Source organism: Cannabis sativa, chromosome 9 (genome assembly GCF_029168945.1).
Source record: "Cannabis sativa cultivar Pink pepper isolate KNU-18-1 chromosome 9, ASM2916894v1, whole genome shotgun sequence".
Classification (NCBI taxonomy): Eukaryota; Viridiplantae; Streptophyta; class Magnoliopsida; order Rosales; family Cannabaceae; genus Cannabis; species Cannabis sativa.
In genome coordinates, this window is record NC_083609.1 from 24,577,752 (window position 1) to 24,596,663 (window position 18,912).

An 18,912-nucleotide genomic window follows, 5' to 3' on the forward strand; every position below is an offset into this window, starting at 1 on the left:
TTGCAACCACTACCTCCTACAACTTGTGACCCAATGTTCTACTTGTCCTGTTGGAATATATCTCAGGTCATTAGAGCTTATAAATACTCTATATTTTAGATTAGAATGAAGGTTGAAAAATCTTTGTAACCAAATCATTTAGAGAGTAATAAAAGCTCCTACTTCTTCTTCATTAAATTTTTACAACTTACTTGAAGTTCTTAATTTCTTAAATATTTACTTTCATTTCGTCTTAAATTTTTTATTTCCCGGCCACAACTTCGTTGACAAAAATCAGTTCTCAACAGATCCCACCAATAAGCCCCAAAACCTATGGAGGCAGAGAATGAACACAAGAGCCACCATTAAAAATAGTCTCAAATTGCAGAAACTTCACCCTCACCATTAAAGATATTTTTTATCTAGCTAGCCCTCACACTAAGCATAGAAAGTCAAATTTGTCATTGAGAATTTCAATATTAATGACATGGACATTTAATACTCCAAAAGTACTGCCAAAAAGAAATGGTGTCCACAGTTTTAGGGGAATAAAAATAGTGAATAGTATCTTTTCATATACTTCCAGCTGGGAGAAAATGACCCCCCCAAAAAAAAAAAGGTAACAGCAAGACTACGCATATGAGGCTTATCTGTCTCACTTGAATCTTTCCCTGTACATAATCCACACGTACAATTTACACATCCCTTTTTATCTATATATATAAATACCTAGCTAATAATCTCGTAGATATAATTTGAAATCTTGTAGTATAGAATAATGGGTATGAAAAATAATTATCTGATTTTTGTTGTGATAAGTCTGAGCTTGTTATTGGTTGGTAGGATTAGTGGTACTGGAAATAGTGATGAATATTATAGTAATAAAGTGAGTGAGAAAATTAAAGCAGAGCAAGAGGCAGACCGAGTGGTTGGATTGCCGGGACAGCCACCTGTGAGCTTCAAACACTACGCCGGATATGTTAACGTTAACCAAACTAATGGAAGAGCTTTGTTCTATTGGTTTTTTGAAGCCATAAACAATTCTCAACACAAACCTCTCGTCTTATGGCTTAACGGAGGTACGTCCTTCTTTATATACATTATTAGCTAAGCTTTTATTTCAATTATTAATTAATTAAGCTTCTATACATATATGCAAAATATACCAACAATTATTCCCATTTCCCACCATTCTATTAATTTTGTGCTAAATTTTTGTTATCTGGGAAAACAACTCGATTCATCTGCTGCTATAAGGAATGTGCCCTTTTCCAATATTCTTTATTTTATTAATTATTAACATAAAAAAATTTACCATCATAATATAAGAAAATTAATAAAAGAAATCTTTGTCAACGTTCTTCTTATTCTATTTAATATTTAATTAGCATATCTAGTCAAACATATAATAATTCTTACAGTAATAATTTTTATACCGCTAAGATTATCAATAATATGTTTCAAACAAAAGCCAAATTGCATGATATTCCTCTATAATTGATCTCTGCTAGCAAATGGCATAAATGTATTTTAAAATATTTAATTACGATTCAGTTTTACGGATATAACATCTAAAAAAAAATAGATCTACTCGGGTAGTCAAATAATACTGACCATATTTTTTTTTTCTTCACTGTTATATTATTTATTGCACGACAATATTAACATTAAAATTTGGTTTATTTCCTAGCTAGATAGAATTACTATCTATTGAATTAATTACATTCGCACCAATCTATATAATAAATATATATAGTTTTGTTTACTGCACAATAATATTATGATGATGATAGAGACTGTACAGAATTAATATATATGACCTTAATCTTTCTTTCTTTCTTTCTTTCTTTTCATTTTCAATTAAATATTTAGATATTTTACCACATTTACAAGCTTTTCACAGTTAACTTTTCTGCGTAAGTAATGTTTTCATTAGAAAGAGCAATAATATTATAATAGGTGACTGCTTCATAATTATTGATAGATTAACAAGTAACAACTTTTCTCAAGATTTATATGAATATGTTAGTAACTTAGTATCATGTAGTACATATTGAGCAAAGTTAATCGTTTTATAATATTATTATTATATCATTGGATTCTTTTATTTTACAAATTACTAGATAAGGGAGCGTACTTACACTGAATGCAAATCAAACATGGAATATGTGTGGCTGTTAATTCTCCTCTTGTCATATATTTACAGATAACTCAATGAATTATTGTAATTATTGTTGAAACAAAAAAAATAAATAAATGAATTATTGTGTGAAAGCCTTGTCATGTTGTAGAAATTGTACAACTCTCATTAATTGAGTTGTGGCGAGTACAGCGCAAGTGGAATATTCTACTGGCAGGCTTTTAGCACACACAATAAGCTGCTATATATAGAAGAATAATAGTAAGAAACGGGAAGATTAATTAGTAGTGCATATGTACTAATATAGGAATATTTATCAACAATCAATATAATATTAATTGCAAAATCAACTACAAAATTTTTGAAAGCTAACGTACTTAATCATCTCTATACTGTATATTTGTTGTCCCTAATAATACTTTTATTATTAAGTTATGTCGCCTTAAAATTAGTTGCCCCTACAAGTTATATTTATTGTAGTGATAAATATTGCATGATTTGGTAATTAAGATACAAAATCCTAATAATGTATGATGCTTATACAGATATATATAATATCAATACTAATTTAGCTATGTTAGATAGTACCACATTCGTAATACATGCAAATTAAATACTATACATAAGAAATAGACTACTCTTCTTATTATCAATGTATGCACCTTATACTATATACACACTCCTAGTTCAACTACACATTTCCATATATTCTAACAAGTAACAAGCTATAATAAAATACTAGTTATATATAGATACTTCATGAATTTGTCGTACATTTATATAATTAACAGGCAATATATATTGCTTGTTATACATTTATACTATAATTATAATAATAATATTTATCACGTATTTACAGGACCTGGATGTTCATCTATTGGATTTGGAGCAGCAGAAGAAGTAGGGCCTTTCTTTCCTCAAAAAGGCAGCAAACCTAAGCTAAAGTTCAACCCTTACACATGGAATAATGGTATCAATTATAGAGTAGTTTCATTTTAATGTTCTTAATTTTATTATTAATTAATGATTCCATATCTTTTTTTCTCTAAAAAGAACCATTTTATAAGTAATTAATTATTACATTATTTATTATGCGAAGCTGCCAATTTGCTGTTCCTGGAATCTCCTGTTGGAGTTGGGTTTTCTTACACCAATACCAGCAGTGACATTGATAAACTTGGGGATACAGTCACTGGTAATTTTTATTAATTATGTTCAGAACATCCAAATTAATTTTCCAAATGTATATCGTAATTAAAATAATTTGTACTTATATATATAAGGAAAACATCCCAATTAATTATGATCAATATATATGTTTGTCGTAGCCAAGGACTCTTACAATTTCCTAGTCAACTGGTTTAAAAGATTTCCTCAATTTCAGTCCCATGAGTTCTATATTGCTGGAGAAAGCTATGCAGGTATGTCTTAATTTTCTTTATTTTATTTTTATTTTTTTGTGTAAGTATTGCTTTTTCTTAATTAATAAAATTATAAGTTTCTAAGAGGATCTCCATTGCAGTACGTACCAAAATATATGTAGCTTATTTTACAAAAAGTTTACTGCAATATAGTGTTAAAATTAAGCTGTTAAATTTAGCACATACTTTATCATAAAATATATCATGATGTATATATATATTTTGAGCCGTATTAATTACTCAATTTTTTATTTAATTACTTAAGTATAGATCATATTATGTCAAATTAAGAAAAGATTAATTATATTGCTAATACATATTTAATGAGCATAATTCATTAACTTTTGCATCAAGTTTTACTGTATTATTAGAACATGCAAAAGTTTGAGTCAACCATATTATTTATTGATTTTTTGGACCAATTAATTTTATATAATCTTTATATCTTTCATTAGAAATGATGAAGATTTTATTTCTGAAGGTATAGGCTGTCACTTTTTTATATTGTATCATAGTAATAACTTTTAATAAAATAGGGCACTTTATAATATGTATATTATTAATTTGAGATATTTTTAAAATAATAGGCGGCGTAATTTTAGAAAGACATGCAAGGATGGTGTATAACGAATGGGCATTTTCAACTATTATAACATTTTTTAAAAAGATTTTGCTTTTGAAATAAAGTTATTATTATTGCCTATAGTTATTATCATCGATTATAGTTATCACTATTGGGTTTATTATCCTTTATTTTATAAGTAGTGTTATATACACATGTGGTAGACCAACAATTTAAGTCAAGGGAGTGTATCCCCTAAACTTTTTATTTATTATGCCTCTTATAGTACTATAAATATAAATTTGGTTAATAATATCTCTTAACAGTGACGGACCCAGAAATTTTACTTTGTGGGTGCTTATTTATTATTAAAAAATATTTATACATATATTATAATTACTCTTACTAAATTTATTTAATTTCGTGGGGGCTTTTTTATTATTTTAGTCTATAATTATCAAATTAAAAATAATTAAATTTAATTTTTAAAAGACAATATTTTTATTAGTGGGTCCCTGTCCCTTAAAATATAATTTTCACAATAATATAATTATTTTCATTATATTTTATTTAATTTTATTATAAAACAAGTAAAATGATTAATAACAATCAATAATAAATACAAATTAAATATCTTTCACTATTTTTATTTTAATGATTAGAAAACTAAAAATAAAATAAAAAGTCTTTTATTCTATTATATAAAAAGAATGAATGAAGTTTAATTTGTATTTATTTATCAATTATCATTTACTATTTTATTCATTTAATAATAAAATTGAATACAATTTGATGACTACTGTAAAAGTTGTATTTCGATGAAAATATTATTAACAAGTTATATACTATATATAGGGTACAATTTGGTAGTGTAAAAAGTTCAGAGGTAAAAATGTTAATTATTCTTTTTTTTTTTTTACTTTTTTTTTTAACAATATAATATGCTAAAAATATTGATTAAAATTTGATAAAAACTTAAGTTGCATTTAATGAAACTTTTATTATTAATTTTTTAAATCACAAAAATAAAAGTAGAATTTTTATCTTTTATTTCGTATTTTTGAAAAACAAAAGTGTGTGTTTTTTAATTTTGAAAACAAAAAGCAAAGAAGTATGTTTCATAATTAAGTATTTTTAATTTTTAATTTTAAAAATAAAATAATTTTTTATATTTACTTAGAAAGAAAAATAGATACAGAAAACAAAAATGGGGTTCGGGTTGGGGCTAGGGTCTCGAGTTTGGGTTCGGGTCGAGTCTGGGTCCAAAGATCGGATTGGAGCTAAGGTCGAGACTAGGGTTCAAAATATTAATAAAAAATATATAAATAGATTGTAATTAAGAAAAAAAAAATATATTGAAAGAGATATTTTTTTCAAAATTTAATTTTCATTTTAAATTTAAAAAGTAAAATAGTTTTGTTGAGTATTTTTTCTAGATATTTTCACAAAACAAAAAGGAATAATTACATAAGGCACCATTTTTTGTAAAATATTTACATTTTTACGTTCAAAGAATGTTTTTTTTACATTTTTACGGCTTTTCAAAAAATAACACGAAAACAACATAAAATCAACAAGAAAACAACATAAAAGTAACATGAAAATAACATCAAAATAACAACAAAAAAACAACAAAAAATAACATACATATAACAAAAAATTAACAACAAATGAAGAAAATTTCAACATAAAAAGACCGTATTTTATGTAAATAAAATCAAAAAAATCGTAAAAATGTTTAAAATTCCGTGAAACCGTATTTTTGCTGTTTTTATTGTTGTTTTTGTGCATTTGTGAAATTAACCCAAACAAAAAACTATTTAAAAAATATATATATTAGTAAACACACCCTTATATTTCTATAGTATTAAATATAATAATAACATGTATCCTATAACCATCTTTTTTAAATGTAAATGTATAAATATGCTGGTAGATTTTTTAATCACAAAAATAAAAGTAATATTTTATTACTTTTGAAAACAAAAATATATTTTATAATCATTTTTGCTTTTCAATTTTAAAATAAAAAAACAAAAGTTCGCTATGTAAAATTTATTTTATATTCATTTGATGATTTTATTTAAATTGGGTACGAGTTGGGATTTGGGTCCAGGGTCGGGATCCAGGTTCGGATTCTAAAGTCTAGATTGGAGTCAGAATCTAAAATATTGATTAAAATAAAATTTGTTTATAAAAAAATCTAAAGTGACTAATTTTGATTCTCAATTGAAAAATTGAAACGTGAAAATAATTTTATAAAACATGATTTTAGAAAATATTTTTTTTCTAATGTAAAAAATAAAAAATTGATTAAAAAAGTGTTACTAAATGCATCCTATATTAAAATAAAAATACTCTTGTTAGGAATTTGAACTTTTGATTATCTTTATTAATTATAAATATATGTTATGACTAACTAAATATATAACATATATAGTTTTGGGATTATTTCACAAATACACAAAAATAACAAAAAAAATTACAAAAAAACGGTTTCACAGAATTTTAAATATTTTTACAATTTTTTTGATTTTATTTAGAAAATACAGTCTTTTTGTACTGTACTCTTGTTAATTTGTTGTTGATTTTTTTGTTATCTGTATGTTATTTTTTGTTATTGTTATGATGTTATTTAGATGTTATTTTCATGTTACTTTTATGTAATTTTTTTGTTATTTTCGTGTTGTTTTTATGAAAATCCGTAAACATGTAAAAAAAAATCTTGAAATATAAAAATATAATTTTCTTAAAAAAAAATAATATCTCATCTAATTATTCTTATATTTTTTTTCTGCTCCTTGCTTTCATATGGGTCTGCCTATAGTTACCAAAGGGCCCTCCATAAAAAAAATTAAGTAAATATATATTTTTTAATTGATTACAATATATTTGTAATTAGAAATAACGTTTATTAACAAAATGTTAGTTTTGCTTAATAATTAAGCTACTTACACATAATAAAAGTCGAAGGTCTAAATCCAATAAGGAGTATAATTGGTTTTTCATTATTAAAGTTTAATTTATAATAATATGGTTCTAGTATTTGAACCCTTCCCCAACCAATAAGACTTTATTTTTCTATTATTGTTTTTTAATTATAGTCAATTCTTTTATTGTCATTTTTTATAATATTATAATATATACAAGTTTCTATCGATCAATTTTTAAACAAAGTACGCCCCCTTAAAAAAAAAACCTACGCCCACTTGTAACTTAAATTCTAGGACCGCAACTCTGTCTAGGAACACAGAAATATACTGTTAAAAATAATTATACTTACTATCAATTGTTTATTTTTTTGTGGCAAATTATACAACTATCGTTAAGTGTACAATACATGTTCATGTGTATCGCAATTGTTTCCTTGGGCTATCATAAACCAATTTACATTTTCCACAGGACATTATGTCCCACAGTTGTCCGAGGTCATTTTTGACCAAAACAAGCGCGTGGCAAAGAGAAATTACATAAATCTCAAAGGTTTCATGGTAAGTACAATTAAATATATAGATTAGTACTAAGCCTATTATAGGTCCCAAAATCCCAATTTCAATTTGGTTAAACTTGATTAGTTGTAAAAACTAACACTGTATAACGTTTGTGGTGCATTTTAACGTTAACAAATATGAATATACATGTATATATATATATATACACACACCGGCCAGTAAATAGGTGCGTTAATTTAATTTGCTTGAAATTGCAGGCATATATGTTACATATATATATAAGGGTGACTATTCAATGGTTACATTTTTATTGTAACCATATAGTTACATTTTTCTTTAACCTGTAATAGCAGGTTACCAATAGGTAGACTTTCTTTTTTTAGATTTAATTAATTATAATTAACTATTTTCTTAAAATAATTAATAAAATAGACATTCCTTTTTTAGAATTATTTAATTATAATTAACTATTTTCTTAAAATAATTAATTAAATATTTAACAAGACCTTTTTTAGCAATTAATATTTATATTTAAATCCTTACTTGAATTATTTTAATAATTAAGCCATTTAATTATAATATTTACAATAAAATTTATTTTTTACAAAAATTAAACTTCTTTTGACACAAATTAAAATTCTCTTCTTATAATAAATTTTTAAATAATTAATTATTTTTAAATGATATTTAATTATTTTGTTACAATTATATGAACTAAGTATGAGGCCTCAAGCTAATCAATCGATAACAAGTGCAGCCATTTTTTTTTCTAAAAAATCCTTCAACTTATTTCATTTTTTACTTTTTAAATATTTAAATTAAGAAATTAAATAATTAAGTGTAATAATTTAAAATTAAGATTACAAGAATAATAAAATTTAAATTCTGAAATTATATGTGTATAATTTTAAATTATAAAAAGTTTTGCTATAAAATTCTAAATAATTTAAGTGTAAAAAAATAAATTGCTAAAAGATCCTTATATAGTAATAAATTGCAAAAAAATTAATTAATAATTATAAATAAGTTAATTTTAAAATATAATTAATCTTAATTAAAGTTTTATAAGGAAATAAATGATTAGGTTACTTTCAGGTTACAAGTTATTTATAATTTATTTTTATTTAATTTCCAAATTAATCACAACCATTTAATAGTAATCCAATGGCTTAAAAAATGTAACGATGATGGTTACAATAAAAATGTAACCATTGAAACCTCTTCCATATATATAAATATCTATTCTATATAAAGTGTGCCTATATAACTGAAATTCTTGGTTTATGAGAAATTCATGGGTGACTTTATTATTTTTATTTAATAAAATAATAAAATATTATTTATATATCATAAAATAATAATAAAACAAATCCTATTAATATTTGAACTGATATTTAACAAATTTCAACTCTATATATAATCACAACTATAGATCTATATATAATCACAACTATAACTCTAGAAATTAAAAATATATATATAAAATAAATTGAACCTTAAACCGCATATACAATACTTTGTTGAGAGAGATCAGAAAAAAAACGAATTATATATGGAATTTTTTTTTATCAAAAAAATGGACAATCCAGTTATATGCAGACTCGGTTAGAATGAAAAGTGCAAAATAAAAAATTATACTATTGTCTCTGTCGAAGCAAATGTTATCTTCAATTATCAACAATTTAGAAATTAATTTTTAATTTTCTTTTTATCTTACACACATTGTGTTTCCTTAAGTATTTGAACATCAATTTTTAGTTTATTGTTGGATTAACTTAAGAACATATTTAAATTATCAAGCTTTTTTAAGCACTAATATACTGCATTCAGTATTTACTTTTTATTTATATTAAAAATAAAATGGTTTATTATTAAAAATAAAATGGTTTATGAGAAATTCATGGGTCACTTTTCATTTATATATAATAAAATAAACAAAATAAATCCCATTCAATCCAAAAAAAATACGATTGAGTTTTTGCTGTTGTACATCTACGATTAGGTTTTCTTCAATTATTTATTGTATTCCTTTTCCTATTACAATTTGGACATTCTCATGGGATCACATATAATATTCCAATCTGCACTTCTCTTTTTTCTTCTTCACAACTTAATAACAAATTATATAAGTAATAATAAGAATAAAAAAGAAGCGTGACTTTTATCAAAGTTCACAAAATCAAGCATCAATGGCGAAAAAAATCCAACAAAATTTACAGCTAATAAATGATTCTAAATGCTCGGCATATGCATTAGTTGCCAGGAGTAAAGTTTTTTAAAGTTACGTAATAATTTACATATATGTTGCAAACACAATACACAAAAAATAAAGAAGAATATGGAAGAAAGAAGAGACCATTATGCACATCTAGAAAGGCAGTGGAGATAATAATAGAAACTTTTCATTTTTTTTTCTTTTTTTTATCAATTTTTTTTTTCTTTTTGAGTAAAGATAAATATGAAATTTTAATCGCATAGAGTTTTATTTTAATAAAATATAGTATTTTAAAATATTTTAATAGTATTTTGTTATAGAATACTATCACTTTTTGTTAAACATGGTTTTCACTTTTTGTCGACACTACCATATTCAATTTATCAACGAAAAAATGGACAATCTAAATATATGCGGACCATAATTTAGAATGAAAAGTGTAAAATACAAAAATTACACTATTGTCTCTATCGAAGCAAATGAAGATTGAAATCCACCAATGACTATCATTAGTTTTCTTATCTACAATTTTTAGACAAATGTTATCTTCAATTATCAATAATTTAGAGATTGATTTTTAATTTTCTTTTTATCTTACATCCATTTAAGTAATGTTTCTTTAAGTATTGGAACATCAATTTTTAATTTATTTTTGGATTAACTTAAAACATATTTAAATCATCAAGCTTTCTTAAACACTAATATATTGCATTCGGTATTCACTTTTAATTGACAACATTATAAAATATAATATTTAGATACACATAATAATCTCACCTAATATTTAGTAATACTTTTTTTTTAATTTTTAATTGTATCGCTTTCAAATAACATAGAAAAAAACTAGCATAAATTTAGTATACGTGCCTCGCACGTAGTTTTTTGCTAGTATATATATATATATATATATATATCTTTTTTACTAATTATCTAGGACGACGAAATATACGTGTGTACGTACTTGCACTTGCAGATAGGTAATGCTCTAATGGACGACGAAACAGATCAGAATGGAATGATCGAATATGCATGGAACCATGCAGTGATATCAGATAGTTTATACGATGGGATTAGGAGGAAATGCAATTTCAGTGATGATCAACAAGTTAATGATCATAACGAGTGCAGTGTTCTAATGAACAAGTATTTTGATGTGTATAAGATCATTGACATGTACAGCTTATACACTCCCAAATGTGTCATCATTAATAACACTAAGAAGATCATCACTACTTCTGCTAATAATAACCACCATTCCCCAGTTTTCCAACGCTTTCGCACTAACCATTTGTTTTCTGAATCTGTAAGTACGTTATATGTATACTTGTTCTTATATATATAAATATATATACCTTTTCAATAAAAATGATTAATTAATTATGTATTATAATTTGGCAGCGTGGGTGGCACAAGAGGCCAGCAGGATACGATCCATGTGCATCGGATTACTCAGAGGCATATTTTAATAGGCCTGATGTCCAGGCTGCATTGCATGCCAATATCACCAAAATTTCATATCCATGGACTCATTGCAGGTACTGCAAATATATATATAGGCTAATTAGTAATTTTTTCCCGAATTTTAACATATACTAAATCGTGCCCCTAGAATTTTTTTGGCTGTTAGAAATTCCCCCGAACTATTGAGGTTGTTAAATTTAAGGACTTTTGTCTAATTTTATTCAATTTTACTGTTTCAGTGATTGTTCATGTACTAAAACATGCTTCCCAGACTTTGATATCTACCAAATCATGCCCCTCAAACTTTAATATATACTAAATCATGTCTCTTAAACTTTCATCCATGTTAGAATTTTTTTACTAAAATTAAACAAAAGTCCTTAAATTTAACAATCTCAATAGTTCGGGGAGAATTTTTAACGGCCAAAAAAATTCAGGGAGTACGATTTAGCCATATATATATATATATATATATATATATATATAAACACACATTTTATTAGTCACCCACCCAGATGCATCAATTGCTCATCACAACTCTCTCTCTCCTTAATTTATTTGTCTCTTCTACGGAAAGCATACATCTCTATATATAGTTTACTATCTGTTAATAATATATTATGTGTTAATAAATCAAAGCAAACTCATTTTTGACAGCGAGAAGATCGAGTTTTGGAAGGATGCACCGGCTTCTGTACTTCCTATAATCAAAAAGCTTATTGCTGGAGGGCTTCGCATTTGGGTTTACAGGTACGTATAAATCAAAAATAAAACTACAATAATTTGTTCTGTCACCAATTATTATGTTATAATTATATTTTTGAAAATATACAGCGGAGATACTGATGGGAGAATTCCAGTCACATCTACTAGATACACATTAAAAAAGCTTGGATTACAAATAACTCAAGATTGGACTCCTTGGTACAATAGTAGACAGGTATACAACAATTTTTTTCCTTTAATTTATTAATTTATATTTTTAATTAATACGATTTTGTTTTCTCTTTGGTCCTATATAGGTGGGAGGTTGGACTGTTGAGTACAAGGGTCTAAATTTTGTGACCATAAGAGGAGCTGGTCATGAAGTTCCTCAATTTGCACCAAGACAGTCCCTTATGCTCATTGAGCACTTCTTGAACAATAGGAAATTGCCAGCTAAACCATTTTAGCATTACTTTGCCGTTGTGTTATTCATTTTTAGGAAAATTAAAACACCAATTGAAAGAATTGTTGGTTAGGAAGGACCATATTGTTCCAATTGTATCAAAAGATACATACGGTACAATAGCCAAGTAGCCAAGTAATATTGAATAAGTAAAATTCAAATAGTTTCTTCAATGATAATATACTACCATTATGTAATCTTGAAATGATAGAGAGAGATAGAGATGTTACAACAACAACAAAATTCAGCTTGAACTACTCACTCGAAATACAGCACTAATCCTAATCTTCGTGTGCTTCATTCCTCGACTAAATTACAATCAATAGCATAATTATCCTTCATAATATTACAAAAGTAAACAAAAAAAACTTTAATCTATGAATACACTCAATTGGGAACAATCACCTAAAATTGCATAAATAGCATCAATATTCTTATTATGTTCTAACACTAAATAATCAGTTACTCAGCTGTCAAAAAAGCCAGGACCTGCCTGTGAGAGAAGCTCCTTCCCTGCATCCTTTCCCATACTGACCATATCTTCATAAGTATATAGACCTTTTCTGGATGTCTCAATAACTGAACAGCAAGGAAGACGAAAACAGTGTTAAAAATGAAAAATATCTAAGACATCACTGCAGATGAAATTGAGTAATAAAAGTATTATTTTTGTTGACATACCTCGAGTTCCATCAGGAGAAGCCACTAACCCTCTGAATATGCAATTACCATCCTCATCTTTGCTAGCATACCCGGCAATAGGAGTGCGGCAAGATCCATCCAATGTTAGAAGGAAGGCCCTCTCGCATGCAACTGCTAGTCTCGTCTCCTCATGGTTCAATGAGGCTATGTAATTTGCCTGCAAGAGCAAAGGGCGAGAAGTGTCACGAGGTGAAAATTTTGAGACAACTACTGCAAGAATATTAAGTTATTAGAAAAAGAGATTGCTTCACATTTTCCAAAAGAAAAAAACTACATAAACTAAAGAATGTGCCAAAATTACGGCAAGGGACTATGCTTTTGAGCCCATTTTGCCCAGAAGAGACTATGCTTGCATTCCAATGTGTCAGCACAGAAAGGACCTAATGTTTAAGGTGACCAATGTGGCCTAAAGAGAAAAGGTTTTACACAGGTAAGATGACACATGCTCTGGGTATCAGTTTGATAAAATTTCATATGCACTGAGCAAGGTGCCCTGCTATGAACTCCAACATAAAATCAATATTCAAACTTACAAAGCATAGACTATCACATCCAAAACCATAACCGTTTGGAGTTCAGAAGAGAGGACAGCAAAACTGGTGGCTTCAAATCAAGCACGCTACTAGATTAGAACGGCAATGTGAATATCAGTTAATATACTGAGTTTGGTGCATATTATAGGACAATATGAGGTGAAAAATAAAAGAATTTCAAATTTGACTAATTTTATCAAATCATAATTAAAAAACAAACTAAAAAGAAAGAATATTAATTACATATAAATTATGTTAACAACTAACAACTAACAAATTAAATTAAATAATTTTCATTGAAAATAATAATTTTGGATATAAAATAATATTCCAAAAATGTTTATGATATAATTTATAATTTTGAGAAATTTTTAACAATATCTTTTTTTTTTCGTTTTATTTACAAATTTACGAACTAAAGTTTTATTGACAAAAATACACTTTCAAAGTTTTAACAGTACAAAATTACATTTTGCTCAACATTAAAAAAAACAACTAAAAAAACAACTACACTACAACTATAAATCAACTATAAAACAACCAGAAAAATAACCTCATGACAACTATAATACAACTATAAAATCACAAAAAAAATATAGTTTATTATTTTGACTAAAAAGGTATTTTATAAATAAAAAAATTAAAAAGTAAATTTTTTCCGTGTTGAAGTATTTTTGCAATTTTTTTCAAATTTTTAGTCTATTTTGTAAAATTATTTTATAATTTTTAAGATTAAGAAAGTATAGTTTTCCAAATATAATTGATATTCACATATATTATATAAAGAAACAATTAATAATAGAGAAATAAAAAGTTGAAAATAAAAAAAATAAAAAATCGATAAAGCTTACAATTTTAAAAATCGACAAAGATTTTTAAAATTTTAATTAAAAATATATGTACACTTAGTATAGAAACAACCAGTTGGACAAAAAAAAAAGGTGTTCTAGTGGGGGTGAGTAAATATAGTTCTCAACTAGGGGGACTAATTCGCTGTCCAGTCCTCCAAAACAGACCAAACATGGGACTAGACAAGTATTAGTGAAGGGCAACATACTTGCCCTAACTATCATATGGAAGCTTAAAAATTCTTTAAAACAGTAATAAACTTTTCATGGATAACAAATTACTAAGGGGAATAAATAGGTCATAGCAACCAACAAACTAATTCAGGAGGTGAAATTAGAGACCCACCATTTTATCGTCATCACTTCGACAGGCAATCCCAATAGCACCTTGAGCAACAGCTGGAAGCATTTCATCCATTGGAAGAATGGAAGTCACATTTTCTGTCATATTTAAGCGCTTAAGTCCAGCTAATGCCAACAAAGTAGCTTGGACAACCCCTTCACTAAGTTTTCTCAACCTTGTCTGGACATTGCCACGAAAATTCTCTTCTACCTGTCAAGAAATTCAAAAACATAAACAAGATGCAAAGATACATAACAATTCCAAAAAAAAAATCCAATTATTTATTACTCGGAAAATTAAAAAAAAAATTCCAGTCAAGAGAGCTAGAACAGAATTGGCAGGGGATTAGGATCTTAGCAATCAATCTATCCCATTTATTTCATTACATGGTGAAAGGAACAAAACAGATTTTTATTCCACTTTTCAGTTTATTAGAACGAGTAAAGAATAAAGTGACTGTTTAGCTAATTAACCCTGAGTCACACAGAAATAATTAACTTGGGACAGTTTGAATATCCTCACAACTCCTAATATGAATATAAATAAATGTAACATAACCCATTAAGCAGTTCCTTAGACAATGCCACAACAAACTACGGGTCTACATGATTCGTCAGCAAAGTATATGCCATATGTCAATGATTATACATCAGAGAAGTAAGTAAGTCCAGATAAAAAGCAAACAAGAAGCAAGAGATAGCAACAAAAATTTTTCCCCATTGACAAAAACTGAAATCCACAACTACCAATCATGAGACCTATGATAACTTTAAAGCAATTTACCACTGTTAAATTATTCCTCCATGGTACCAATATAACATTGTAAAAAAATTGCAGTGCCAAGCAACTCCAAACACAACAGTCAACTGTGACTGCCCCAAGTACTAAAGTTCATCCTTTTTAAGTTGTGAGTTCACAAATGAACTATATACCATCACACATGAACTGCAAACATACATAACGGTTCAAATCAACTTTGATCACAGGCTTGTCCTAAAACACGCTTTGAGGCACGTTACTTTCATGTACATTAATAGTATCTTACCTTGAGTGATGGAAATCTGTGGAGTATCTGTGATTTCCGTCTAAGGGAAGCAGTACCAATCACGCTCCCTTCTGGGAGCTCTGCAAGTGAGGCAGCACTCAACGAGATAAACGCATCACGAACATCTTCACGAGGAAGATTGCACGGAAGAATTGTCTTTTCTGGCAAGTAGGTTGGAACATCTTTCATTGAATGGACAGCAATGTCGATGTCGCTATTTATTAGTGCCTCATCAATTTCTTTAGTGAATAATCCCTTTCCACCTATGTCAGCAAGGGGTTGAGTTAGTATTTTATCACCTGTTGTTTTTATAATTACAATCTCAATAGCTCCTTCTTCAGCTAGCTCCGCATGTTTTGCCATGAGTTTATCTCTAGTCTCGTAAGCTTGGGCAAGTGCTAGTGGGCTATCCTATATCCAGATACAATATTAGTAACTCACCAATAAACTGTTTAACTAAAAAAAAAAACACTGCAAACAAAACTTAGAGAGTATAAAATCACAAGCAATAAGTACGTAATATAATCAGAGGACATTAAAATATTAAGGTATAAAGCAATAGTTCCACTAAATGCTTCAACCATGTTTCTTCTACTTGAAAAGTGGAAACTCTCGGCAATCCTTAGTAGTATCAACATAGAAAGAAGTCCAATATAATAAAAGGTTTTAGTTAATGTCACATATATTTGTTACAAACATCAAATTTATAGCATCGGTATTACTATAATGATTTCTATATAGAAGTACATTTATGGTAAGTGTTAAGGAATTATAGGAAAAAAAAAAAGCATAATTAATCGTTTGGATCAACAAACCATGTATAGATGCACAAAAAGTAAAATTCTCAACACATCAAGATCCGAAAGAATGAACAGGAAAAGGACATAATGTGGAAAACCCATGTCAATTCGAACACCCAAAATTGAACAAAATTCTAGCTACATTTGCAATTTCTTGCCAAGTCAAAAGAAGGTGAAACGAAGAACTAAAATGAAAAAGAACGCACCTTCCTCTAGTCCCAATTCTGATAAGAGCTACTCTAGTCTTCTGGGTCTGTTGTTCAACTGCGACTGAGGCCCTTATGACCCCAATTCCATGGTTTCTCACACAAGCCATTCTCGGACTGGGTAAAGAGAACCCAAGAACAGAGACCGACCCACTACTAGACAAGTTGACCGGACATGAAGGACGAGCCATAAGACTCTGGTTAGTGAGCATTGAAGAAGAAAGGATATCCATTGTCAAACTCATTAATGGAGTTAGAAAGAGAGATGGGGGGAAGGAGATTGGAGATGGGGGATGGATAGTTTGGGTTCGAAGGAAATCTGTCTTAATGAAGTCGAAGGATGTTGTTGGATAGGATTGCAGGGTATGGCTCAATCCAATACGGTTCTTGTCGTACAGTTCCTACTTTACACGTGTCATCATCTATTGTGAGAGGGCCTACTTTTCTAATCTTGGGGTATACGTGCCACGATCGCTTCCCTTTGTTTGTGAACATGTACCCGATTACTTTTCTTTTTTTCTTTTTTTTTATTTTTGGAAGGAAAACATGTTTTCATCAACAAATCTCAAACCAACTATTGCAAGAGCACTAATAAAATGAAGACAAATATTCGTCTAAACATTAACTCCTATTAACCTAGTAATAAATTTTGCCCGTATATGGGCCACACCTCACATTTTGTGAAATGGTATGACACGAACCACCACCAACAACAACTAAAAGAGAAACAATCTCAGCAATAACCGGTCTAAAAGCAAGATTACCATTTGGAGATTTCACCCAATTATAAACAATCAACGAATCTGTTTCAGCTTTTCACACCATGAACCTCAATTCGGCCACCCAACGCAGCCCCCCACGAAGAGCCAAAAGCTCTGCCACCTCAACTTTGAAATCACCAACAGATCCTATAGCCCAAGACGCCCAAACAGTACCCATAGCATCTCTTACGACACCACCAAATCTTGCAAACCCACTCCTTGGGGTAATCGCTCCATCAACAGAGAGGGTGAAAGACTTTCGCACCTGGGGCAGCCGGCAGCATCCATCAAAACGCCCCTTCCCACACCACCAACACCTACATTCACACCAGTCCCCACACCAGCAGCAACCCCAACCCCATCCGCCCTCACACCAGCAACCACACCAGAGCCCGCACCCACACCAACAACATTGGACCTCACACCAGCAGCCCCACCATCAAAACCACAAACCCCCACCCCCACACCAGCTGCACCAGGCCCCAAAACAGCCCCCACCCCCTCCTCCCCCAACCGCACCCCCCACACCAACAGGCCCCGACCCTACAGTAGCCACTCCCTCACCTCCACTAGCAACACCAACTGAAAAACCAGACACAACCACACCTCGACTCCCACAACTGCCTCCCAACATCGCCATCTGAAACTCATCCAACGAAGAAGCTGCCAAAAGCTCAAGCACATCCAACCTCGACTGTGTCTTCCCAAACATAACCAAATTTCTATCAAACCAAATCCACCACCACACCATTGCTAATAAAGCAAAATCCTCACGCAAAATCTTATGGAAAAGCATAAGAAATATCTCGGCTAAAGGCTCAATTTAAAGCTTTGACAATAAATTCCAACACTTGAGGCGACACCACACCGGGATTAATGTGCTACAAAAAACTAAAGCATGCTCTGAAGTTTCCTCAACCTCTCCACATCTCTCGCACACCGCATGAACTTGTATCTTCGACTTAATGAGTTATGTTGCCACAAGAATAGCTTGGTTATACATTCGCTAGATGAAAATCTTGACCTTTTGAGGCACTTTCAAACTCCATAAGTCGTTCCACCACTCACTCAAATCTGACAACAAAGCAGGCTATTTCGTAGTCACTGGGTCAAGAGACAAACAGTACCCATTATAACCGAATAATAGCCATGCGAATCATAATGCCAACATCATGAATCCATCGCAGACCTAACCGATAAAGGAATCCCCAAAATAGCTTTCACATCCAGTGGAGAAACTTTGTTCTAGGTTTGGTATACACCAAGCTCCATCACC

The 18,912-nt window shown here is 29.0% G+C and overlaps 2 protein-coding genes across 2 annotated transcripts; one reads left to right on the forward strand and one right to left on the reverse strand.

Annotated features, from left to right (window-relative positions):
• The first annotated feature begins 387 nt into the window (after positions 1-387).
• LOC115722323 (serine carboxypeptidase-like 34) lies at positions 388-12,641 on the forward strand. The gene is made up of 10 exons (XM_030651510.2): positions 388-1,058; positions 2,979-3,089; positions 3,219-3,314; positions 3,448-3,540; positions 7,505-7,593; positions 10,743-11,072; positions 11,168-11,304; positions 11,888-11,980; positions 12,065-12,170; positions 12,253-12,641. The coding sequence occupies exons 1-10, from the start codon at positions 758-760 to the stop codon at positions 12,400-12,402; spliced, it is 1,506 nt and encodes a 501-aa protein (XP_030507370.2). The 5' UTR covers positions 388-757; the 3' UTR covers positions 12,403-12,641.
• On the reverse strand, positions 12,563-17,284 carry LOC115722324 (porphobilinogen deaminase, chloroplastic). Its single transcript, XM_030651512.2, has 5 exons — positions 16,876-17,284; positions 15,870-16,275; positions 14,828-15,034; positions 13,080-13,257; positions 12,563-12,977 (listed from the first exon to the last, which is right to left on the reverse strand). Exons 1-5 carry the CDS (start codon positions 17,118-17,120, stop codon positions 12,865-12,867), a joined length of 1,149 nt encoding a protein of 382 aa, XP_030507372.2. The 5' UTR covers positions 17,121-17,284; the 3' UTR covers positions 12,563-12,864.
• Positions 17,285-18,912: the final 1,628 nt, after the last annotated feature.

What these genes read in the sequence shown, in the direction of transcription:
- LOC115722323 (XM_030651510.2), top strand. Translation starts at nt 758, where the DNA reads ATGGGTATGAAAAATAATTATCTGATTTTTGTTGTGATAAGTCTGAGC. An exon ending in TATCCATGGACTCATTGCAG is followed by an intron (nt 11,305 to 11,887) that starts GTACTGCAAATA and finishes CATTTTTGACAG; the next exon opens with CGAGAAGATCGAGTTTTGGA. An exon ending in CTTGGTACAATAGTAGACAG is followed by an intron (nt 12,171 to 12,252) that starts GTATACAACAAT and finishes GGTCCTATATAG; the next exon opens with GTGGGAGGTTGGACTGTTGA.
- LOC115722324 (XM_030651512.2), bottom strand. Translation starts at nt 17,120, where the DNA reads ATGAGTTTGACAATGGATATCCTTTCTTCTTCAATGCTCACTAACCAG. An exon ending in AGAATTGGGACTAGAGGAAG is followed by an intron (nt 16,276 to 16,875) that starts GTGCGTTCTTTT and finishes GATATAGGATAG; the next exon opens with CCCACTAGCACTTGCCCAAG. An exon ending in TTCTCCTGATGGAACTCGAG is followed by an intron (nt 12,978 to 13,079) that starts GTATGTCAACAA and finishes CTTGCTGTTCAG; the next exon opens with TTATTGAGACATCCAGAAAA.